Here is a 25,279-nt window from a genome sequence, read left to right on the forward strand (position 1 = left end):
TCCAACCCCCTGCTCAAAGCAGGACCAATCCCCAACTAAATCATCCCAGCCAGGGCTTTGTCAAGCCTGACCTTAAAAATATCTAAGGAAGGAGATTCCACCACCTCACTAGGTAACGCATTCCAGTGTTTCACCACCCTCCTAGTGAAAAAGTTTTTCCTAATATCCAACCTAAACCTCCCCCACTGCAACTTGAGACCATTACTCCTTGTTCTGTCATCAGCTACCATTGAGAACAGTCTAGATCCATCCTCTTTGGAACCCCCTTTCAGGTAATTGAAAGCAGCTATCAAATCCCCCTTCATTCTTCTCTTCCACAGACTAAACAATTCCAGTTCCCTCAGCCTCTCCTCATAAGTCATGTGTTCCAGTCCCCTAATCATTTTTGCTGGATGTTTTCCAATTTTTCCACATCCTTCTTGTAGTGTGGGGCCCAAAACTGGACACAGTACTCCAGATGAGGCCTCACCAATGTTGAATAGAGGGGAACGATCATGTCCCTCGATCTGCTGGCAATGCCCCTATGTATACATCCCAAAATGCCATTGGCCTTCTTGGCAACAAGGGCACACTGTTGACTCATATCCAGCTTCTCATCCACTGTAATCCCTAGGTCCTTTTCTGCAGAACTGCTGCCGAGCCATTCGGTCCCTAGTCTGTAGCGGTGCATGGGGTTCTTCCATCCTAAGTGCAGGACTCTGCACTTGTCCTTCTTGAACCTCATCAGATTTCTTTTGGCCCAGTCCTCCAATTTGTCTAGGTCCCTCTGTATCCTATCCCTACCCTCCACCGTATCTACCTCTCCTCCCAGTTTAGTGTCATCTGCAAACTTGCAGAGGGTGCAATCCACACCATCCTCCAGATCATTTATGAAGATATTGAACAAAACCGGCCCGAGGACCGACCCTTGGGGCACTCCACTTGATATCGGCTGCTAACTAGACATGGAGCCATTGATCACTACCCATTGAGCCCAACAATCTAGCCAACTTTCTATCCACCTTATAGTCCATTCATCCAGCCCATACTTCTTTAACTTGCTGGCAAGAATACTGTGGGAGACAGTGTCAAAAGCTTTGCTAAAGTCAAGGAACAACACGTCTTCCGCTTTCCCCTCGTCCACAGAGCCAGTTATCTCGTCATAGAAGGCAATTAGATTAGTCAGGCATGACTTGCCCTTGGTGAATCCATGCTGACTGTTCCTGATCACTTTCCTCTCCTCTAAGTACTTCAGTGCTTCTCCTCTAAGTTGGCTTTAATTGTTGTGATGAGGTGTAACACAAGAAGTGGTTTCTCTGGTAATTGGGCTTAAAGTATAAGGGCTGAATAATTTTTTTTAATTTTATTATTATTATTTATTAAAGGCTGAGGCCTAAATTCCACAGGGGAAAAAGATGTACCTTTGCACACCTTTGTTTACCTGCTCCATTACAGCAGGTGCATGTAAGAACTAAGTATTTGTGCTCGCATATGTGTAAATGTCTGTGTACGTATTTAATTTTGCAATTGGGGTACATGGTTTCAGTAAAGAAATGCACTCTTTGAAGTGCAAAAATGCACAACCATTTTCTGTGCATAGACCTCAGGTCTTCCACATAAAAGTCCTGGATCTTAGCTGCCTAGATCTGGTGATTTGGGCACAGTGGAGCTTTCAGTGAAATAACCTCACCCTAGCTTAATTTACAGTACTGTAACATGGTGACAAATTCTAGGGCCCTTTCACTGAAGACATGTGGGATGGGGGAAAGGAAGTGAGGCAGGAGAAGATCTGATGAGGAACTTGCATGCAGGGGGAGAACTGGGACTGGCAGGTCAAAGAGACTGGAGCAAGGAGCTGAGTGTGAGTTTGGAACTGAGAGCCTATGAGAATGGAGAATATGGGAGGGTTATGGTGGCGGATTGAGTGGAAGCCATGGTGGCAGATCCAAATTGGATGAGGATCACAGGCAGCCTCAATTCTGGCATTTCATAACTTTGAGTGCTGAACTTTGCCATCTTAATCTTTTTACATAAGTGTGTGTGTGTAACAAATAGATATACAATGTTCATTCATGTTTGGTTGATATGATTTGTAGCTACCAATCTGCTCACTTGCTTCCATTCAACTATCTTTGTTATTGGGGCATTTCCTGTTATGCTACTAAATTCTGTGACATCATCCCTCTAGAGCATGAGCTATGTAAATCTCATCCAACATTAAATGCTGTTTCAAATAGGAAGCTAGTTGGTTCTCTCTTCATCCTTCTCTTACCTTCTTTTCTCGCTTCCCTCTGGATGCTGTATCTTAGATCAGGGGCCAGATCAGACTCTGGCTGCCCCAGAGTTCATTTTACTCTGCTCAAACTGTGCTGAATTCTGCTCAGTCATAGCTCTGTCTTTGTGGCAGCTGAGTGATGCACACTGTAAAGTATCTTTTGTCTAGGCTATAGCTGACCCAGAGATTTGATTTTTGGTCAGAAGTTACATTGGATACATGCGGCTGTGGATTGGAAGGACACTGTGTTTATCCAGGCTTCCAAGTCTAAAGTAGAAATTTACGGTAGTGGTTGTTTTGACATACTGGTTGATGATGGAGTATTTGAAGGACAAAGCCGAGACCCTTAAACAGTCTTTTTATTTTTTTTTTCTGCTGGAGTCTAACTTATTCTTTCTTTTTCTAAAGCACATACTGGAGCTATGAAAAAGCTGTTAGTAAGACTGTTTAAAATCTCAGAATAAACTGGAAACAATAATTGGCTCTTCTGGCTAATAAAAATAATTTGGAAATTTATTTTCTTGCAGTTTGTGTGAAATATATTTTTTTGTTTTGTCAGGGCTTTAAAAATCCATATACCTAGCTTTTCCAAGCAAGCTGGCATGATGTTGTTTCTAAATGATCAATTTTTGCACAATTTAAACTTTTATTTTTATTAAAAAGTTTCTGATCCTTATGGTTGCAAAGGTAAGCTTCCAACATGAATCAACACAGTGGTCTGTACCTGAGGGTGCCACCAGACAGGTCAGTGCTTCTCTTGCAATTCATTGCTTTGCCAAGCAGCACCAGAGTGAAGTTGTCAAAACTATGGTCCAGTTTACTTTTGCTATTCAGAACCCTGTGAACTGCAGTGTGAAATTGATAAGAAGCAGTTTTGTTAAACTTTGCTATACAACACACAAATGCCAGGCCCCCTAGGCAATGCACAGGGAAGGAGAGGCTGGGCAAGGAGGAGTCTGGTAAAGTTCCACGTTCTCTTTGCAACCAATAGGAAGCATCCACCAGTTATTTAAGCCACCAAATTCCTTGTGACAGTCACTGGATGCCGTTTTTTTGTAAAACTCTTTCCTGTTGGTGCTTATCGAATAAGACATGATGCCGCTGATCTTCAGCGCACCTGAGCATAAGAGACAAATCATGGCCCTGATCCTGGGAGCAGTTAAGCATGCACTTAAACACCATGAGTACTGTCATTGGTTTCATAGCATCTCTGGGTTGGAAGGGACCTCAGGAGGTCATCTAGTCCAACCCCCTGCTCAAAGCAGGACCAATCCCCAATGTTTGCCCCCGATCCCTAAATGGCTTCAAGGATTGAATTCACAACCCTGGGTTTAGCAGGCCAATGCTCAAACCACTGAGCTATCCCTCCCCACCAATGGGACTACAGGTAGTAAGATTAAGCATGTGCATCAGTGTTTGTATGATCAGGGCTTAAGTGTGACAGCACAGTGAATTAAGCTATCAAGAATAATCACAAGTATACTCTGCTCCAAGCTTCTGGACTATTCCACTCCCCATACCTGTTGCTTGTACTTCAGACTTACCAGCATTCTGAAACCTCCATATCGCATCATCTTAGGGCTTATCTTCACTGTTAAAAAAGCAGTGATGTTTACCTCAGAGTAAATAACCCATGTGAGCTCTCCTGAGGTAATGACACAGTGAAGACAAGGCACTTTAGTTTCACCATCAGGTAAATCTCAGATGGGGATCCAGAATCATAGAAATGTAGGGCTAGAAGGGACAGTTACTTCCAGTGCAATTCATATAACGCTCCCGTTCCCCATTTTGTAGTTGTATATTTGATATTTTTCCTTTCCTAAGTATAGAACTTTGTATTTGTCTTTATTGAATTTCATTTTGTTAATTTCAGACCAATTAGTAAAGATGGTTTTGAATTCTAATCTTGTCCTCCAAAATGTTTGCAACCCCTCCCAGCTTGGTGTCATCTGCAAATTTATAAGCATACTCTCCTCTCCATTATCTGTGATTGATTAATGAAAATTATTCATCCCCTGTGGGAATCCACTAGATATGTCTTCTCATTGTGACCGCAAACCATTGATAACTACTCTTTCAGTATGGTCTTTGAACAGGTTGTACACCCACCTATATAGTAATCTCATCTAGACCACATTTTCCTAGTTTGTTTGAGACTGTCATGTGGGACTGTGTTAAAAACCTTACATCTTGATTTTTAGTATCACATCTACTGCTTTCTCCCCCCCACCATCCCTAGTAACTTTTGGCCAGTATAGGACTGCGCATGATAAGTTTACCTCATGGTAAAACTAAAATGCTTTGTCTTTACTATATTTTTATCTTGGAATAGCTCATGTGCATAAGTCAGCTGAGGTAAAAACCGCACCTTTTTAAACAGTGAAGTCAAACCCAGAGGTACACTTTCCATAGTAGTAGTACTCAGTGTGACGTTGAATCCCATAATGCTTCATGGAAATATGCTTATGAATGTAAATATGACAAAACTGGAATGTTTTCTTCTACATATGCCATGTAACATATCTCTGCAAAGGTTATGATCTGAATATATTCATCCTATTTGTATGCATGTATCATTTTTGTATTCGAAGTTATGAATATTGGCAATGTACTTGTTTGATTTTAAGTAGCCTTAGTAAGGCATTTGGGCAGCTTCTTTAGAAAGGAATTTGCAAATTAAGTGCCCAATCAAGAAACACTTAATGGACAATGGATCTTGGAAGGCTCCAGTCCACATAAGAAGTCTACCTGAGGATGTTCAAGGTAGCAAGTGAACAATGGCTTCTACTTGTAAGTTCTGAGTCATGCATGGACATGTGTGTTACTTGCCCGTGTGACTCTAAAACTCCATCTTGTAGCTGGGATTCTACATGGGGAGAAGGGAGGGGTGTCCACTCACAAGAGAGTCTATTTAAACCCCTGCGAGACCCTTCCATTTTGTCTTCAGCTGGCTCAAGAGAGTGTCTCTCCACCCCCAAAGGATACCTGAAAGAAACTGGAACAAAAAACAGTAACCATGGGGGTGTGAGTGATTGCTGGACCCAGATTAGAAGGAGGCTAGTCTGTAAAAGAGAGGCTTATTGGAACATCTCGGAGGGTGAGATTTTATCTGTATTCAGCTTCTTACTGTTTTAGGCATGGGCTTTCATGTTTTATTTTATTTTGCTTGGTAATTCACTTTGTTCTGTCTGTTATTGCTTGGAACCACATAAATCCTACTTTTGTCTTTAATAAAATCACTTTTTACTTATCAATTAACCCAGAGAATGTATTAATACCTTGGGGGGAGGGGGCGTCAAACAGCTGTGCATATCTCTCTGTCAGTGTTATAGAGAGTGAACAATTTGAGTTTACCCTGTATAAGCTTTATGCAGGGTAAAACAGATTTATTTGGGGTTTGGACCCCGTTGGGAGTTGGGCATCTGAGTGTTGGAGACAGGAACACTTCTTAAGCTGTTTTCCATTAAGCCAGCAGCTTGTGGACATTGTTCAGACCAGGGTCTGTGTTTGTAGCTGGCAAGCGTGTCTGGCACAACCCAAGCTGGCAGGGAAAGCAGGGGCAGTAGTAGTCCTAGCTCATCAGTTGGCAGCCCCAAGGGGGTTTCTGTGATCCAACCCGTCACACTCAGTTAATAGTGAGAGGTTCTGAAACACCTCGAACAAGACACACATGGAAAAATATAAAGTGTATATTGATCTACTGTATGACAGTGCTATACTGACCAGCAGTTATATTGTCATCCTTGTTGTGGACATCACACAGCAGTGATCCATATTTATTTTTTTAATTTGAAGAAAAAACTAGGTTTTTTTCATGTTCTTTTCTTCTATACTGTATCATGCAGTAGTGTTGTATGCTGCATCCAGTGATGATTGATTTCTTGATCTTGTTGGTGCCTTCATGTCAATATTCTACAAAAAATACAATAAAATACTATTTTTCTCCATGTCCATCAAGGTTGGTGCAAGAAGTAATCCGCTTAGTTTCAGCAAGGGAGATCTAGGTTGGTGTAATGAGGTGTGTAAGCCTCACACTAGGACTGAAGGGGTTAAAGAACAATTTTGGGCCCAGCCACATCTGCAGCGCATGCTCCAGGTGGAAATGGAGCTTAAAAGGAAGCCAGACAGCTCAGAAAGGGGCTGACAAGGCAGAGAGAAGGACCTGTCCTGGGTGCTCCTGTGAAAGGATGCTGGAGCAGCTCCTCTGGGAAAAGAGGAACCTACCTGGTAGGCCCAGACAGACTAAAGATGCAGTCAGTACCTTTTTTTTTTTTTCCCAGTTTTGCTACAGACTATAAAGCTTGGACTATAGCATGGGAGGTAGTAAGTGTCCCAGAGATGGCAATCATAAGGCACTCGTGGGTGCCTGGCCTTTGGTAACCCTCATGGGGTCTGGAGCTGTAGCCCGGTGGAGTGGGAGGGCCTAGGCTCCTCTACCAATTCCCTGCTTCATTTAAAAAAAATGACTCCCTAACCACTAGGTAATGCATCCATCAAGCTCCAGTCATCACAGTTGGATCTTAGGAAAAGCTTTATAACGAAAAGGATAGTTAAGCACTGGAACAGTACTTAAGAAGTGGAATCCCCATCATTAGAGGTGTTTAAGAACAGGTTAGACAAACACCAGTCACGGATGGCCTAGGTATACTTAACCCTGGCTCAGGCAGGGAGATGGACTCAATGACCTCTTGAGGTCCTTTCCAGCCCTGCATTTCTATGATTCTGTGATTATCTATCATTTGCAATAGGTTTATAAAAGCAAAAAAAAAGAGGAATCCAAATGGGATGTATTAGAAAGACCTGGATAACTCTAGTGCATGTAACAAAAGTTAGCCTTTATTTAGGTTTCGTACAGTTGGCCACCTTCTGCCCCCTCCCCATCACCACTCAGTGAAATGTATTGTAAGAGTTTTGTTGACAGTTACTTTCTTATTTTCAAAGGTCTGCTGGAAACACAGCCATTGCACGAGACAGATGAAGAAACAGTCACTGATATTGATTTCACAAGCATTATTTCTGAAGAAGAGAAAGAAGAGTTAAAGATTGAGCTAGCCAAGGTAATGCTTTTGATCCCCTGGATATTAACTTCCAAATTCCAGAGGTATAAATATTATTAGCAGGATAAAGTGCAGATGTCACAAGTACATTATGTTTCCTTTAATTCTAGACTAGTGCAAGATGATTCATTCTGTTGATTATTTTTGGAAAACTAATAATCTATTAGTAAAGATAAAGGCAGAGGTAAAATTAGTGGGTGTGCTATTTTAACAAATGAGCCATGTGTCATTAGTCTTAAATTTGCAGCACATATAATGAAAGACCCCTGAAAGAACCCATATTCTTTCAAGACCATGGATTTGTGGCATGATGTTTTGTCAAGTGCCTCCTGAGAGCCCCTCATGGCTTGGAATTGGCTCTGTGGCTCCCTGCCTCGGATTCCCCTCTTCCAGGCTCCCCGATACACCACAACTCATGCACAAAAGGCTTTCATAAGTCCAGTAACAATCACTCTTATTGAAGTATGGTGTGTTTTAAAACAAAGTTCCAAAACAAACATCAAAGGTCTTCCATCCTCCTACCCATTAAAGCTGGGCCCAACTCCTCCTCCCTGAGGTATTGGCTTGTTCTCTGTTCACAGGAGAAGACCTAAGGCCTGGCCTGGCTTGCCTTCTTTGCCACTCCCCAAATGGAAGAGACAACTTTCAGCTGGGTCTTTCTACCCAGCCATGACTCCCTTCCTGAGGGACCACTGCAAGAGAGTCTCTCTTCCTGCTGGTCCACTCTGCAGTGCCTCACTTTAGCTGTTCACAAGCTTCTGTTTTTCTAACCCTCAGAAACCCTGGTTTAGTCACATGACTGCCTGTCAAGTGACTTGACTCATTCATTCTTTCCACCTGGGGAGGCAAATCAGCTGTGTCACAGGTGGGCTGAGATCTCTCTCTCTAGAAGGGCCAGCCAGCCTATGACACACTTACTGAAAAGAACTGATTACATGATTCTTAGAGAAAACGCCACTGATAGTGGTTGCAACATCATAACACAACTTCTTACAGTACTGCGAAGAGAATTTACAAAAAAATAAATCCCAGATGGCTGAAGGAAGTTGCGGGAGCTTGAACTGGATGAAATTACATGGCACTATTGATTTAGTTTTGGTGAGATTAGGAAGAGAGTCAACATCAGGCTTAAATCCAGTCCGAGTGCAGTCTTCCCCCATGGTGTCTGCTGTATGATACAGAAGAAATAGATGAGGTTCAGGGGCAGCCAATTAGAAGCATGGAAAAACCTTCATATGGAGCCAGATTGAAAGAATTGGAATTGTTTACTTTAGAGAAGACAAATGAGGGATTGTGAGAAAAGTATTCACAGTAAGGAAGGGTAAAGAGAAGGTAGATTGCGAACTTCTATTCACTTTCTCATAATACTATAAGAAAGGGGCAATCAGTGAAACCAGAAGGTGGGAAATTCAAAACCACTAAAAGTTCCAATTCTAAGGATTTTAATAAGCCAAACGTTTGGGAAGGGACAAAAACCTTCAAGCTTCAGTGCATGAGTAGACACTAACAGTTGGCAGGGTCATAGGAAAGTTTTTCTGTCATTGAACCATCTTCTGGAGCATCTGGTACTGACAACAATGGGAGGCTGATACAGGACTAGATGATGTAATTCAAAGGACAATTATTAGCAGAGACTAGACTTTCTCCACTATGCAGTAAAAATATTTAAATTGCAGTTAATAGTCATAAGAACAGCCATACAGGGTCAGCCCGGTGGTCCATCTAACCCAGTATCCTGTCTTCTGACCGTAGCCAATGCCAGGTGCTTCAGAGGGAATGAACAGAACAGAGCAATTCTCAAATGATCCATTCCCTGCCATCCTGCCCCAGCTTTCTGGCAATTGGTGGTTTAGAGACACCCTGAGCATGGGGTTCCATTCCTAACCATCTTGGCTAATAGCCATTGATTGTCCTATCCTCCATGACCTTATTTGATTTTTGAACTTAGCCACTGAGAATTTTGTTTGTTTTTTCATTCTGTACTCTGACTTGTGATTTCCTGGAGGAGTAAAAGCCAACTGTTTGTTTCTGCCCAGTTGGGCTTTTAAGGCTGTGGGAAGATCTAATGTCTCAAAAATGTTAGGTACATCTTGCTTCTATAGTGCATTTGTACACCTGTAAATAATAGGAAGGAAGCTTACGTATGACTATTAATTATATTTATATATCCGGCTCAGGACATGCAGATGGGGTAGGAGTTATTTCATGTTTAAAGAAAATGTGTGTAAGCTTGCATATTGTAGCTCTTGGATTCATTGATTTGCATGCTTTCCTGGCCAAACAGACTGAAAGAGAGAGAAGGAGGAAAATAAAGAAAACTCCTTATAGTTATCTGAGAATGATGAGTTCCCCAAGAGTCTCATCCTATGAGGTCCTGAGCACCCTTCACTCATTGATGTCAGCAGGAATTGAGGGCACTTGGAACCCACCACACGGGATGAGACCCTTAATTCAAGTATACAAAGACAAACTGAAAGTTGTTCTGTTGTCACTAGAATTACAGTATCTAGGTCGCTGGGCTCATAAGACTGTTTTAAATTGCTCATGGCATTCCAGTGGCATGTAATTATGTTCAAAGGGAAAATGCTTGAGCATTGCATTTAGAAAAAGTCTGGAGAATTTGGGGGAGGTTCTAAGACTAAAATTAAGATCAAGTTTCCTGGAAGAGATTTTTTTTCTAGGGGCTTGTCTATGCTGGCACTTCAGAGCGCTGCAAGTTTCAGAGCTGTCAAGGGCGAGTGTAGATAGTGCACCAGCACTGGGAACCATGCCCCTCATCGAGGTGGGTTCTTTTTTTTTTTTTTTTTTTTTAAGAGCGCTGGGAGAGCTCTCTAAAACAGTGCCACAACAGCGCTTTAACGTTGCCAATGAAGACGTGCCCTAAGGCACACAAGCTTTTAGACTCCCAACTCCCATTGAAAGTAACTTCAGTTACTTACAATGGGAGTTGGATGCAGCTGCCATTTCTGCCTTTGCCAGTCTCCCCTCTCTGCTTTAGCTTCACGTTCCTGTAGAGCTCTCTTCCACCTTACCTCCACCCTCCTCTCCACCAGTAATGCTAATCTTGACACACAAGCCCAACGGTACACGTCTTTCACAGTTATCTCTGTGCTTTATGCCACATTCTCCTTGTACATGAGGGGTTCTCCCTGTGTCCGTCAGTAAGGACACCTAGCCTCTTCTTCAAATCCTTCCTCAGGGCCCACTTCTTTCTTGAAGCCTACAAGAGATCAGTTAATAGAATGGGTGTCTTTCAGGTATGCTTGATGTGTATTTATTTAAAAAAACAAAATAAGATATGTAATGTGTGTATGCATATATCCGATTATATAAAATGTGTTGTCTTTTTTCTTTTTTTTTTTTTAATTCCCCCTTGCCTTGTATGTTGCTGGTCTTGGGGATGGATCACACACACCCACTACTTGGTGTGCTTTTCATCATACTTACCACGTTGCTTGTGTAGCGCCCCCTCTCCACCCGGTTACCTTCTTTAATGCCAATCTGCGTACAGGTTTTGATGGACAGGTCTGGGTTCTTCTGGATCCTGCCACCCACTCAGCAGGGTGTATCTTCTTTATTTTTTCCTATGAATTTATTTGGTGGTGCCTCCACCCCCCTCGTTCCTTCCTGGCAGGGTCACCAGGGCAGCTTGGGAGGAAAATTCTAACCACAGGGTAATCCCCACTTACTTGCCAGATAGTTGGAGACTTCCAAGAAAGAACACAAACACATACAATATATTCAACACAATAATTATATTAAACAGGAGACACACACAACCGGGTAAAACACTATATTTAGTTCATCGGTGCCCACGCTGTTAATACCTGTGACTTTCCCCAGTCACGTGACTTGATGTAGCAAATGTAAGATTAGTGTCCCGTTGGTATGCGTACTTTGTTGGAGCCCTTGATGACTTATGACCACAAAATTCTTCTCTGCAGTGGTTTAGCAGTGTGGCTGACTGGGTTCAGTAAAGCCCAAAGCACTCACAAGTGGGAGAAGGTGGTAAATCCTTCCACAGGTTTAATATGCAGCAGGTTATAAAATCACAAAACCCTTACTCCCTGGCTTGGGGACACAGTTCAGGGAGTTGGGGGGGGGTCCCAAAACAAATTCCCTGACTGACTAAAAGGTGGTGCACTCTCAAACTCCATGAATGATCCTCAGGTTCAGAGATGACTCTGGACTCCTCAGTCACAGCAGAGGGGCTGATCTCTGCTGGCAGGGATTCTCTTCAGGCTGGAATCAGGTTACTTTGGTCCCAGGATTTCCCCTCACCACAAAGGGGTGCAGGGCTCAAGGTGCAGATTACACAACTGTACTAAAATCCAAATTGTAATCTACTAGCCCAGCATACACGTACGTGTGTGTGTGTGTGTGTATATGTGTGTGTGTGTGTATATATATATATATATATATATATATATATATATATATATATATATATACACACACATACATACACAGAGAGAGAGAGCAGGCAGCAGCCCTGAACTAGCTGCCAGAGCAGAGCTGACTATGTGGTGACTGGTCTCACCTAGGGAGCTGGAGGGCAAAATCAGCCTGGCCGGGGAAGTTTCCCAGCAAAACTCTATGAACTAGGAATCATCAGGATAGAAGAACCAAAGCCCAGCTGAGGAAATCTTGCTTTCAGGTCCCTAGAGGCCAGTTCTCAGGGGGAACCCTGCATGCAGGCCTGGGACTTATCAGCTCCCCACACAGCAAGTCCTGCACTTGCCCCGGCTGGCTCCAGACTGACTCGAAAATGGCTTCTCCCCTTTCCTGAACTCCCTGGGAGGGGCATCTCACGCCCTATTGGTTGCCAGGCAGACTCTGAGTTTGCCTTGGCTCCCCCTCCCTACCAGGGACAGTGTGCCTCTCCCTGAGCTGCCAGCAGACACAGCCCCAGGAATTTGGGTAATCTCTTTGTGGGTTACACTTGTATGTTGTATTACACTCCTAACTCCCTTTCTCCTTTTGTCTGTTTTAGATGGTAAGGTTTCCAGGGCATGGAGTGTCTCTTACTTTGCATTTGTGCATTGGCTAGCACAGTGGGGCCCTGATCCTAACTGAGGCCTTCAGGCATTTCTATAGTGCACATAAAAATGATTGTATATTCCTGTAACAATCTGAAAGTGAAAATGTACCACAGGGCCACTTCACATCCCAAAATTATAGCAGACCTGCCCTAAAATTTCACATGGGATCAGGAGTTTCTGTCAGAACGTGGTTTTTGAAGGAAGTTCAGTTATGTACGTCACAAGGAGTCTGAGTTTCAGAAAAAATGTGGACACTTAGGGCCTCTTTCTGCAAAAAAGTATGCACATGTGTAATCTTACTTGCATGAGTGCTCCTACTGAAGTCAGTAGGAAAGCTAATAGACTATTCAGGGGTAACATAATTTTGGTGGTCATCAGCTTCCTCTGATGGTTATGTGAGTCTCCTAAGTAACAACAGGGGAGAGAAAAAATAAGATAAATGTGATTCTATAACCCACAAAAATGATCAGGGGGACTGTGTCTCCTCTCTCTCTGTGGTCCTGACCTAGCACACACTTCTGCACATGCTTAATTAGAAATCCCTAAGCCTTTCAGCAAGTTACTTACAAGTCCCCAGTCATGGTGGTGGTATCTGAGCAACTATCTGAAACTGTTTAACTTTTTTTTTAAACTGTTGAGATTTCAAGTCGATGGTTTCCTTTAAGAATGGATGTTTTAAAAAACATTCTGCTTTCCTCTAATAGAGTGCATAATGTTGTCCGTGTTTCAACAGAATGCAAAGGGTTAGTGCTTACATAGAGCCTTGAAGACTTAGTTATCTCTCTAACGGAACAAATGGAAAGTAATTTTAATCAAAAAGACTTTGAATGTTCCCACAGACAGGTATGTAATGATCAATTGGTGTTAGTCCGTATGGTAAGCATTAATGTTTAAGTATCTGTAAGTAATATAAGATACTGGTTTTGGCTTAACCTTAAACTGTTTAATAGCGTTAGTGGGGTGAACTGATGCACCCGGAGTTTTGATTTTGGGTGGCAAGTAATTGAATTCTAACATTCAACATCCAATCAATACATACATAATCCAATTAGTTTTAAACCAGAATGGTTTATTTTCTTCTTTCTAGAAACACTTGCTCAGTTACTCCTTCACAGAACCTGGTTTCTTCCCTAGTGGTGCTGATTCTTTGCGATGTTTCATTTTGCTGTTTCTGCAATGGCAAGAGGAAGGAATTCTTAAATTAGTTATTTACGATCCAGTGCCCACTAAATTTACTGGAAAAATGAAAAGTTATTCTGGATCATGCAGATTATAACACTTCGTTGCATCTATGGGTGAAATCCTGCCTGTTGAAGTCAGCAGGAGATTTTGCATTGACTTCAATAGGGTAGGATTTCACCCCATGTGCCTAGAATTTCTGATTAATTCCCAAGCTTCTTGAATAACTTAGATCCCATGTAATGGCAAATGAGAAACTGAGAGGGTGGGGATTAAAGAGTGAGATTTTTTTAAAAGACCAGTGAACCTTTGGTCTATTTTCAGAGTAAGAGAATGCATTAGTGTGCAAGATAAAAACAGCTCTGGGATCAGTAGTATGAAACCAGACTTGGAAGTCACTGCTTTATTCACTAGTGCTTGCCTCATTCTTTGCAGTTTAGAGGGTTAAATCGTACAATGTCCAATAGGATCAAGGGGATTCCAGAACACTTAGATAGGGTTCCCAGATGTCCGGTTTTCAACCAGAAAGTCAGGTTGAAAAGGGAACCTGGCAGAATCTGGTCTGATATACTAACCGGACACTAAAAGTCCAGTTACTGCAGGGCTGTGGGGCAGGGGAGTGGCAGCCTGTTGCCCACCCTGAAGTGGTGGCTCCTGTGGCATACATGCACAAGCTCAGGCCGCAAGCAGCTCCTTTGAGGAGTGTGGGGGTCCATGGTGAGCAGGGTGAGGGACTCCCAGTGTGTTACCGTGGTTCTAAACATCCAAAGCTCTTGGTAACGATTACTCTTGGTAAGGCAGTGGCAGGAAATAAATCAGTGGAGACAGGCCGTCTGATAGGTGGTTGGCATGAACAGTCCACCACAAGAGTGCTTTCACTTAAAGCTCCACTTTATTTAGTCTCAAGCGCTTAGACACGTCCGCAACAGGTTAGTAAAATGCCCCCAAAATCAATAATTACCAAAGTCTGGAGCAGTCTTCGAGTGGTACAACAACAGCTGTCCAATTGGCCTGTCACTCAGTTGCCACTCAAGACCCTACGATATGTCCACGAAGTGTTTCTGAAGAGTCCAACTACCCCATACTTTCTCTCCTTATTTATTCGGGGTTGTGTAACAATAACCTGTCAATCAAAAAAAGAACTTGTTAAGCAAGCAATTTCAAAGGTTAAGCAAGAAGCTTTTCTTAAACCATCAATTAGATGTGGTGTGTGTTTTGGTTTTGTTAGAGCCCGCATGGTTTGAGGGCCCTCACAAACACATCCCACAGGGCAGATATGGATAAGCTTCCTGTTTTTCTAAAACACATACCTCAGCAATTTCAGATCTTATCAGGAAGGACAGAGGGTCAAATGGCCCCTGCCCCCAGCTGCTTGCTTAGTTATGCTAAGGCCGTTGCAGTGGCTTACTGATTTAGCTGCTTTTGGCAATAAGTATGATAATGCATATCCCAGTTATTGGTAGTGGTCCTGCATGTAGCTCATCCACCAAGATCTTCCCGTAAAAGCAGGCATGGAATGTTCCCCAGGAGGGAAGGAAGGTGAGCTGTCCCACCAGCTGGTTCTTCCCCCAGCCACTCTCTCAGGCAGCTCCAGGGCAGAGAGGGCTCGAGCGGGTGGGGAAGGGGGCTGCTGGGCAGACAGCGCCGAGGGAAGCGGGGGCTGCTGGGCAGACAGCGCCGAGGGAAGCGGGGGCTGCTGGGCAGACAGCGCCGAGGGAAGCGGGGGCTGCTGGGCAGACAGCGCCGAGGGAAGCGGGGGCTGCTGGGCAAGAGGGCCGTGCCCTAGCTCACCAGTGGGGCTGCCTGGCTACTCCTGTGCAGCCGCAGCACTCTTCTGACCTGCACTGCCAGGTGCCAGCTCCAGCATGCCAAGTCCCTTGGGGCTGTTCAGGCTGGAGTTGAGGGGAGAAAGCAGTGAGGGAGGCAGGAGAGGAGTGAGCGGAGCCTTGGGGAAGAAGTGGAGCAGGGGCAGGGCCTTGAGGGAAGGGATAGGTTGGGGGTCTAATTTTCAGACATTAGAAAGTTGGCCATCCTACACATAGATATCTATAAATAGGATACACAGGAAAAAACAAAACCGTTTTAATGGAAATTCTAATTGTGTTGTCAAGAATAACTATATTTGTCCTTCACCTTCACCACGACTGCAACTTAATTATTACATGGGGCTGCTTGTTCTGTGGGGTAGAGATTTTAAGCCCTATGCGGACTAATGGCATAGAAGATTGAATAAATGGTGAACTGTTTCTAGTTGTCCTCTCCTTAGCCAAATGTCCTATTCGTATGCTAGGTAACCCCATTATTTTGTATAAAATGAAGTCTGAAAAATTGTGTTTGAAAAGATGTCTGCCAGAGTACGAACAGTAGCACCATAGATTGCTTTGGACTGAACATATTCTTTAGAACTTACTCATGCACAAGTTGGTTAGTTCAAGGTCAGTTCTTAGTTTCCTTTTTTCTCCCCTTAACTAAAATGTTACTAAAGATTAGATGGCAGATTACAGGGCAGTGTCTGTCTGCTTGTTTTGTGTCTATGCAAGGAGTCCCACTGACTTTTCCCCCACAAGTAAAATTTAGTCTGTAGTTATCAAGTCCAAAAACTTTTCAGAAATAGAAGACTAAAGGCATAGGCCTTGATTCTCTGTTCCTCCACTCCCAAGCTGGGTGTGGACAAGCAAAGTGATTTTAAGACACCTTTTTGCCTTTGGTATTCTCAGGTCTTCAGGGCTGCTGCTCTAGCTTTTATGCTTGGATTGCCCATGGATCCCTATAGCCAATGGGATAGCCAGAGTAGAGAGGGCTCTTCAACCACTCCCTTTCTCCCGGCGAGTCCATATACCAGGGGATGTGAGGGAGATGGTATAGCTCTGCTCCGCCTCCTTTTATTATAAAGCAGGAATTTCTTCTTTGCCAGGAAAATTCCTGGTGAGCCCTTCAACTCTCTCTAGTCAGCCCCTTTGGCTGCTGGAGTGACATTAAGGGGCTGCCGTGAAGCGGAGAACCAGGCCGATAATGTGTAGCCTGGTCTTCAGCACTATGTTTTTCTAGGCTCTATAGCTGGTACCTTAAATGTAGTGAAGTGTTTTTCTCTAGAAATGTCTCCTTCCCCTTTATCTTGGGATGGGTTGATAAATTACAGGCCAGATTGTTACTAGCCCTGAGGACGTGGCTAGGCTGGGCAAGGAGGTTTATGGCAATGCACACCAAACCCCTTAGGCAAGGGCCAGTTTCAATAGCAGTCCCTGTATCCACGCTATAAGAGTCTCTGTTGTACTCTGACTCATACTTGGCCACCCTTGGTAACATCTTATACTTTAAAAATATATATTTTTATTATTTCAACCATATAAAACAGCAACAGAGATTAAAAGTCTCCCACAGAAAAAGCATAATGGCTTTTGAAAAACAATGTTCTTTATTTAAAACCTATTAAGCTGGGGAGCGGTATGTGTATTTTATATGCTCCGAGACAGGAGGGCTGTGATACTTTTTAAGCGGCAGCTGTAAATAGGAAATGCAAAGCTCACGCATTCAAAGGAAGGTGGCTGTGTTACATGGTCTTCCCCTGCTCCTACCCATTCCCATTTTCTGTGTGAATCAAGTGCTTGTGTCATGTAAAGACTGGTGATGCCCCCAAGCAGATTTTGCTGCACAGTTGCTTCCCAATGGTGAGAGAACTCTCCCCTTTACTAGGTGTATGTGAGGAGTGTGGGGCCATACATTTAAGGAGATGTGCATTTTGACCAGAATTGTAATAATGGATGTGGTAGTCCGGGTAGCTTCCCAGGGACCAGCAAAATTGCTTTAATCCCCTTTCCCCCACATATGCCTCACTGTCAAATACAGATTCATGTGAACCTCAGTCGAGATTTTTAACTCTGACCATGTGATACTTATTTATCTTTCCATGACTAGCTAACTTTTTTTTTATTCTATTCAGCTAGAGGATGAAATTTCAACTTTACGGCAAGTGTTAGCAGCCAAAGAAAAGCACCTGGCAGAAATAAAACAAAAGCTTGGTATCAACCTGATGAATGAGCTGAAACAGAACTTTAGCAAAAGCTGGCACGACATGCAGACGACTTCTGCGTGAGTACAAAACCTGTACAAATTCATTCTTCTCCACTAAGTAGCATATTATTGTACTTTGTATTTTGGGGCCTCGTACAGTGCTATCTGCTGAAAAATGTGGCCAAACTTGAGCAAGCTGCAGGAATTGACATGGCAGGTTCTTCAAAGCACTTAAGTGGTTCAAAAAAATCCTATGATGACGACGACAAAAATCCTACAGTACCCCACCAAATGCTGCCCATATCACACGAACCCCAGATTAGTGGGAGAATATTTTTGATCTGATGGCATTATATTTGTTTTCCTACTTAGCTTTTTTCTGTGTATCAAAACAGCAGCAGCAACAAGAAACATACTTCTGCTTGAATTAAAAAAATTACTTCCAGTGCTCACAGAACTATTATGTATGACTCCATATGGGCATTTTCTACAGTTTTTCATAGTTTACTTCAGTAACTGAAATCGGGCAATAGTCATAGGAGAAACAGTGCTGTGTCTAGTGGTTAGAACAGAGGGACTTAACTTCATGATTTCTGACTTTATTTAGAGCTTTGCTATTGGCTTGAAGTTTGAGCTTAGTTAAATCACTTTGTGTGTCGGCTTTTGTTTACCTGTGTGTAATATAGATATCAAGAATACTTACCTAGTTTCCAAGAATGTGGAGAAGCTCAATTTAGGTGAGATCCATGAATTAAAGGTACTGTAGAAATGCAGGGTATTGGTATACCACTTGCAATGTATAAATGATGGTAATTGAAATTCAAGTGTTAACAAACCAGCTCAGTAAAAGTCTGTCTGTAAATCTTTTAAAAAGCAAACCAATGATACTGTAGAACCCTCATGGTCTAGCTCGTTGTTGTCTGCCAAAAGGGTGTGTTTGAAAAAAGGGGTTGCTTGTTTTTAGGGTGGGGATTTTTTTTGTTTGTGCTGCCGGGTAAAACTAACGTAGGCCTTGCATGGGGAAAGGAGTTACTGATGCATGTAAAGAAAACAGTGATAAGACCTACCCTGAGTCCGCCACAAAATGTAGAGACCTAGGGCAGGAGCAGCACTCTGACTGAATAACTTTTTATGTAGAGGTAAAAGCTGACTGGGAGAAATGGAATTTCAACAAAACAAGAGACAGACAAAACAACAAGCTCTAAAACTGCGAGAAGGCCTACAGTCGTTATTGAGGTGCAGGTCTCAGCTCCATAGTTAAGGTTGAGTTTTTCACTTTGAGTGGGAATTCAACATCAATATTTATGAACACATTGTATCTTCCCTAAAATTACAGCACTTGAGTACTGAATGAATAATAAATAAAAAGGAAAATCTAGTGTAGATGTCCCCAAACCGTTGGGTGCGCCCTGGTAGGGGGGCACAGAGGAACGATCCGGGGGTCATGGCCAGGGCCTGGGCCAGCTCTCACGGGGAGTGGGACAGGAGCACCACCCAGCTCCGCTGCTGGCTCCTGCCCCGGCTGCCAGCCCCTTCTCCCAGGGCCCTGGCCAAATCTCTGATCTCAGCCCTGTCCCGAGCTCCAGCTGGGACCCCAGCCTTTACCCCCTCTGCACCCCCCATTCCTGGACCCGGCTCTGGGAGTGGGGGGGGGGGGGCGGAGACAGGGCTAAAGGGGGGGGTAGGAGGTAAAAAGTTTGGGGACCACTGATCTAGTGTAACTGTGGAAGTTCTCTGTCAAAGCTGTTTTGTGATAGAAAATTGTTGTTTTGGCAAAATTATTTTTTAAAAAAGCAAAAACAAAAATTGTGTTTTCCATGTAAAGGTTTGGCTTTGTGTGCGTTTTTAATAAATGCAAACACTCCAAAACATGGAAGATGTAGTTCAGCCAGGCCTAATGAAAGAATGGGGACATGAGGCACCAGAACTAAAACTTCAGTGAGGCAGCCTGGCAAAATTTCTAAATCAAACTTGTCAGTTTTAAGCTTCTATAGACGGGGCACATAAGCAGGATGATTTGCATGAGACCTGATCATCAGGACAGTCATTACAATTAAAAATTAAGAGCGGTAAGGAAGAGTTTCCAAAGCACAAAGGGCAGTTTAGGCACCTATCTCCCACTGAAAGTTAACTGGAGATGGGTAATAAATTCCCATTTGTGCCTCCCCATAAAGCATCCAGATCTGCAAAGTGCTAAACAGCCTGGACTTCTGTTGGTTTCAGTGGGAATTCACATTGAAGGATCTCTCCCGGCAAAAATTTGGTGGTAGAAGATGACCGTAGGTTGAATAAATATTCTAATAACAATTAGGATGACCAGATGTCCCGATTTTTGGGTGTTTTTCTTATATAGGCTCTTATTACCTCCCACCCCCACTCTTATCCCGATTTTTCACACTTGCTGTCTGGTCCAGGGCTGCCCAGAGGATTCAGGGGGCCTTTAATTAAGTGCCTTTTTAATTTTTACTCACCCAGCAGCACTCCAGGTCTTCGGCGGCATTTCGGCGGTGGGTCCTTCACTTGCTCCAGGTCTGTTTGGCGGCTCTGAAGGACCTGCCGCCGAAGACCTGGAGCACCGCCGGGTGAGTAAAAGTGCCGCAGCGGGTGGCGCCTTTTTTGTGATCGCTTCCCCTGTTCGCTCAACCTGGCTACGCCATTGGCCCTTCCATAAAAAAAGTTGGAATACTATATACTCGTGGGGGCCCCTGTGGAGCCCAGGGCCTGGGGCAAATTACCCCACTTGCTCTTCCCCCCCCCCCCCGGGCAGCCCTGGTCTGGTCACCCTAATAACATTATTAATTCAGTGTGGTAGCATGGAGTCAGTGCCTCACCCACAAAGTTTCCTTGTTTATATTTGCCTTCATCCTTATTAAATCAGGAGCCAATTAAAGAACCAAGGCCAAAATATTTGGGTGCCCAAATTTAGGCTTGTAAATCCATACTTAGATATCTTAATTAAAATACCCTGATGTTCAAGCCGAGATTAATGGGATTTGTAGACGCTCAGCATTTCCAGAAATAAGGCTCCTTTTTTAATGTTGGGAGATTTTCAAAAGCGTGAAGAAAAATGCACCCAACCCATCATTGATTTTTAGGAAAGAGCCTAAATGGGCTCCTAGAAATGGGGGGTACCCAAAAATTAGTGGTAACTTGAGCACCTAACTGCTATTTGTGCCTTTTGAAAATCTGCTTGCTGCCTAACTGTAGATATAGGCCCTAACTGTAGGCATCTAGATTTGAAAACATTTTAGATCTTCACCAGCTTCGTTGAAGTGTTACTGATAGTGCCAGAAATGTCACCTTCAAAGGATTCTGTCCAGCAGAAAATGTCCATGGCTTTTCTTCCATACTGTGGAAGACCATAAATATGGGCTACATGGACTAATGTTTCCTATGGATTCAAGCTGCCTGCAAGGTCGCCACATAGCTCTGGGACAGTAGCACACACAGAGCTAAATTCTGCCCTCTGTGCACACAGGCAACTCCCATTAATTCCAGCGGGATGCTATATTTACAACAATAGCTCTGGCATTTTGCAGCGAAGTAGCTTTCAAAAGGAAAACCCGGAAGGCTATTCAAATCTTTCAGCCGTGAATGCAAAATACCTTCTGTTTGAACTAACTTATTTACTTTTTCCCTTTCTGGGCACCACACTTCAGGAAAGGTGGACAAATTGGAGAAAGCCCAGAGGAGAGCAACAAAAATGAATTCAAGGTCTAGATCTATGAGGAAAGATTGGAAAAACTTGGGTTTATTTAGTTTGGAGAAGGAAGACTGAAGGGGGATATGAGAAGTCTTCAAGTATGTGTAAGGTTGGTACAAAGAGGAAGGTGGTGATAAAGGCTATGTTTTAGTCATGGGTATTTTTAGTAAAAGTCATGGATAGGTCACAGGCTGTAAACAAAAATTCATTGTCCATGACTTTTACTAAAAATACTCTCCCTGACTAAAACTTGGGCAGGGCGCCACAGGTGCTGGGCAATGTTCCCTCTAATTTTTAACAGGCTGTGTGTGCAAAAAATTTCTTCTGTGCTGCTGGTGAAGTGTGTAAAGAAACAAACAAACAAAAAAACCAAACAAATAAACAAAAGAAAAACCACACACACAAAAAAAAGCCGCCACCGAAGCTGGAGCGCGCATGGTGTTTCGCCATGTGCGTGGGGTTTAATATCAGTGTGCGCGCGCACAGCTTAGAGGGAACAATGGTGCTGGGGGAGGTTGCCTGGGACCTCCACTGGTACTGGTGGCGGGGAGTGGCTGGGCCACACCACTCGTACTGGGGGAGGGAGAGTTGGCGGGGCTTCTTACCCAGCTCCGTGTCCCTGCAGCTCCGAGGCAGGGGCCAGGGCAGGGGCTCCACTGCTCCTGCCACAAGCGCTGGCTGCCGCAGCTTCATTGGCCCAGAACCACAGCCAATGGGAGCTGTAGGGGCGGGACCTGTGGGCACGGGCAGCATGTGGTGCGGACACCCTTCTGCTGCAGAGGTGCCATGCCAGGTGGGAGCCAGGGAGTCCCCCACCCTGAGGTAAGCACCCCCCCACACTCCCCAACCCCCTGCCCCTAGCCCTGAGCCCCCTCCTACACACCCAAACTGCTGCTGCTGGCCCAGGGGCTGCCCAGCTGGGGCAGCCCCTGAGCTGGCACCAGCCACTACGGAGGTCACAAAGTCACGGAATCAGTGACCGCCGTGACCAACTACTTGCAGCTTTAGTGATGATTTGTTCTCCTTGGAGTCTGGTGGCACCTTAAAGACTAATAGATTTATTTGGGCATGTCATAAATATAAAGGGAAGGGTAACCTCCTTTCTGTATACAGAACTATAAAATCCCTCCTGGCCAGAGGCAAAACCCTTTCACCTGTAAAGGGTTAAGAAGCTAGGATAACCTCGCTGGCACCTGACCAAAATGACCAATGAGGAGACAAGTTGCTTTCAAAGCTGGAGCGGGGGGGGGAAACAAAGGGTCTGTGTGCGTCTGTGTGATGCTTTTGCCGGGACCAGAGCAGGAATGCAGGTCAGAACTCCTGTAAAGAGTTAGTAAGCAATCTAGTTAGATTTGCATTAGATTCTGTTTTGTTTAAATGGCTGATGAAATAAGTTGTGCTGAATGGGATGTATATTCCTGTTTTTATGTCTTTTTGTAACTTAAGGTTTTGTCTAGAGGGATTCTCTGTGTTTTGAATCTGACTACTCTTTAAGGTATTTCCCTTCCTGATTTTACAGAAGTTTCTTTTATTTTAATTAAAATTCTCTTTTAAGAACCTGATTGCTTTTTCATTGCCCTTAAGATCCAAGGGTTTGGGTCTGTGTTCACCTATGCAAATTGGTGAGGATTTTTATCAAGCCTTCCCCAGGAAAGAGGGTGTAGTGCTTGGGGGGATATTTTGAAGGGGGGGAGGGAGGGGGAGAAGTCTCCAAGTGGGCTCTTTCCCTGTTCTTTGTTTAACACGCTTGGTGGTGGCAGCATAAGGTCCAAGGACAAAAAGGTAAAAGTTTGTACCTTGGGGAAGTTTTAACCTAAGCTGGTAAGAATAAGCTTAGGGGGTCTTTCATGCCGGTCCCCACATCTGTACTCTAGAGTTCAGAGTTCCTTCCCCCACTCTGATGCATCTGAAGTGTGTTTTTACCCACGAAAGCTTACGCCCTAATAAATGTTAGTCTTTAAGGTGTCACCGGACCCTTGTTCTTTTCGGGGATACAGACTAACACGGCTACCCCCTGATACTTTGTTCTCCGTATCCACTGAGGACAAGACAAGAAACAATGGGCTTAAATTGCAGCAAGATTTAGGTTAGACATTAGGAAAAACTTCCTCACTGTAAACACTGGTTAAGCACTGAAACAAATCACCTAGGGAGGTTGTGAAATGTGTCACTGGAAGTTTTAAAACAACCGGTTAGACTGGGGTGGTCTGTCAGGGATGGTCTAGATCAGTGTTTCTCACTGTGGCTGCATGTGGATTTTTTGTGTGGCCACGACAGCCTCCAAAGCATAGGTGGATATTGGGCGAAGGGGCAAAGCAGTGCCCCTCCCTGCAGCACCTCGCTGTTGCTCCTTAATAGCTGTTACTAAGGACAGAAAGCTGCGCCACACAGGTGTTTCTGCTGGTACTACCAGCAGAGATTGGCGCCCTGCATTGGGCAGCTTCCTTGGGGGCTCTGGGCAGTGCTTCTGGAGACGTGGGGCTGGTGTGAGTTGTGCCAGAGGCAGCTCTTGTCTGTGAAGGTAGCTGCGGCCTTTGGTCACTTCGGTGCTCCTTTGGGCAGTTCCCCCGCTCCCATCTGGCCAGAGCACAGGGAACCTGGGATTCTGCAGGCAGCCAGTGAGTTCCCAACTCATCTTTCCTGGGGCTGTGTCTCGCTGACTGGCTGCAGAAGGCAGGGACAGACGGAAAGAGGTCAGCATTTCCCCCTCCTGGGGCCACACTCGCTGTTTATAGTTGCTGTTTAGAGTTGCAAGCAGTTGAGTGGCCTCCGCATGCTGCAGGGTTTGGCAGCTCCCGGGCAGAGTGAGGGGCTCCTGCTCCATTTCATGTGCTGAGCACAAGAATAGGAGCAAATTCCAGGTAGAACTGTTGTACAGACATCCCCATTTTACTAAAAAAGCAAAAGAAACAATAACAAAAAAGACAATGTGCAAAGCACCTTATTGGTGTTTCTATGATGTTGAGGTCCAGTAAAGAATAGAGATGACTGTACATAGGGTTTTGGGTTTTTTTTGCAGACTCCATAATAAAAAATAATGTAAATAAATTACAGTGATTTGGATGTGTTTATGTGCACAATTATTTTTCTCCTAAAGTTAAGTATTTTCGGAAAAATTGTCAGCAAGAGTTGGTGGCTGCACTCTGAGTCCATCAAAAATTTTGTTGCGAGAAACTCTGGTCTAGATAATCCTTAGTCCTGCCTCAGTGCAGGGGTCTGGACCAGATGGACAGGAAGGTCCCTTCCAGTTTCTATGATTTCTGTCATGACTAGAATTATTTCAAATCTGTTCATAATCAATTTTCTTGTTCATTCTTTTCCTCTGTTGTTCTACAATGGGTTGATTTTAGCATAACCTACATGTCTGGGGAGGTGAGCTTTATTTTCACAGGCCTTTTTGCCTATATAAAACATCTGATGAAGTGAGCTGTAGCTCACGAAAGCTTATGCTCAAATAAATTTGTTAGTCTCTAAAGTGCCACAAGTACTCTTTTCTTCCTAAAGAATAGTTAATCAACTTCATTCATTTCATATTTGTGGTGGTGAGGAGGCATTCAGATAGAAAGATGATTTTCCTGAGCTCAGGTTTGCAGTGAATAGAGATTGCCAGGAATTTGGTTAGCTTAGAGCAGTATGTGCGATTATTTTTTTGTTTAAGTATAAATAATTGCACTTTTTAATGAAGCAGGACAATGTTGGTGGGTTTTAAAGGCAAAGCTAACAATTTTGGATTAAGGTATAATTTTTTTTATTTACAATGTTCCACTGATAATTTTTAAAATTATTTTCCTAATTAGTATTTTGCTACCCAGGAAAGGGGCTTATGTAATCTGAATTCTTGCTTGGTTATAGGTATTTGCTTTGCATTTGGGTGGGTGAACTTCTTTTGCTTTCATGTTTTGAAATGAATTTTTTGCAGTTCCCAGTATACGATACTAAGCAATAAGAAACACACACTGATCATTTCCATATTGTAACATAAGTCATGCAATGAAACAGTCTGACCTGTACCCCATCGTGGTGGAGCGAGTGT

At 43.7% G+C, this 25,279-nt stretch overlaps 1 protein-coding gene across 2 annotated transcripts in view; it reads left to right on the forward strand.

The window, feature by feature from the left end:
• Nucleotides 1-25,279, forward strand: part of TPD52L1 (TPD52 like 1) — an 85,606-nt gene that overhangs the window by 18,946 nt on the left and 41,381 nt on the right. For both annotated transcript variants that reach the window (XM_084624801.1, XM_084624802.1), the window contains exons 2-3: nt 7,196-7,311; nt 17,473-17,621. In XM_084624801.1, the coding sequence (XP_084480927.1) occupies nt 7,196-7,311; nt 17,473-17,621 (265 nt within the window). The remainder of the gene's footprint in view (nt 1-7,195; nt 7,312-17,472; nt 17,622-25,279) is intronic.

The sequence above is a fragment of the Lepidochelys olivacea genome (genome assembly GCF_965140295.1).
Source record: "Lepidochelys olivacea isolate rLepOli2 genome assembly, chromosome: 3".
Classification (NCBI taxonomy): Eukaryota; Metazoa; Chordata; order Testudines; family Cheloniidae; genus Lepidochelys; species Lepidochelys olivacea.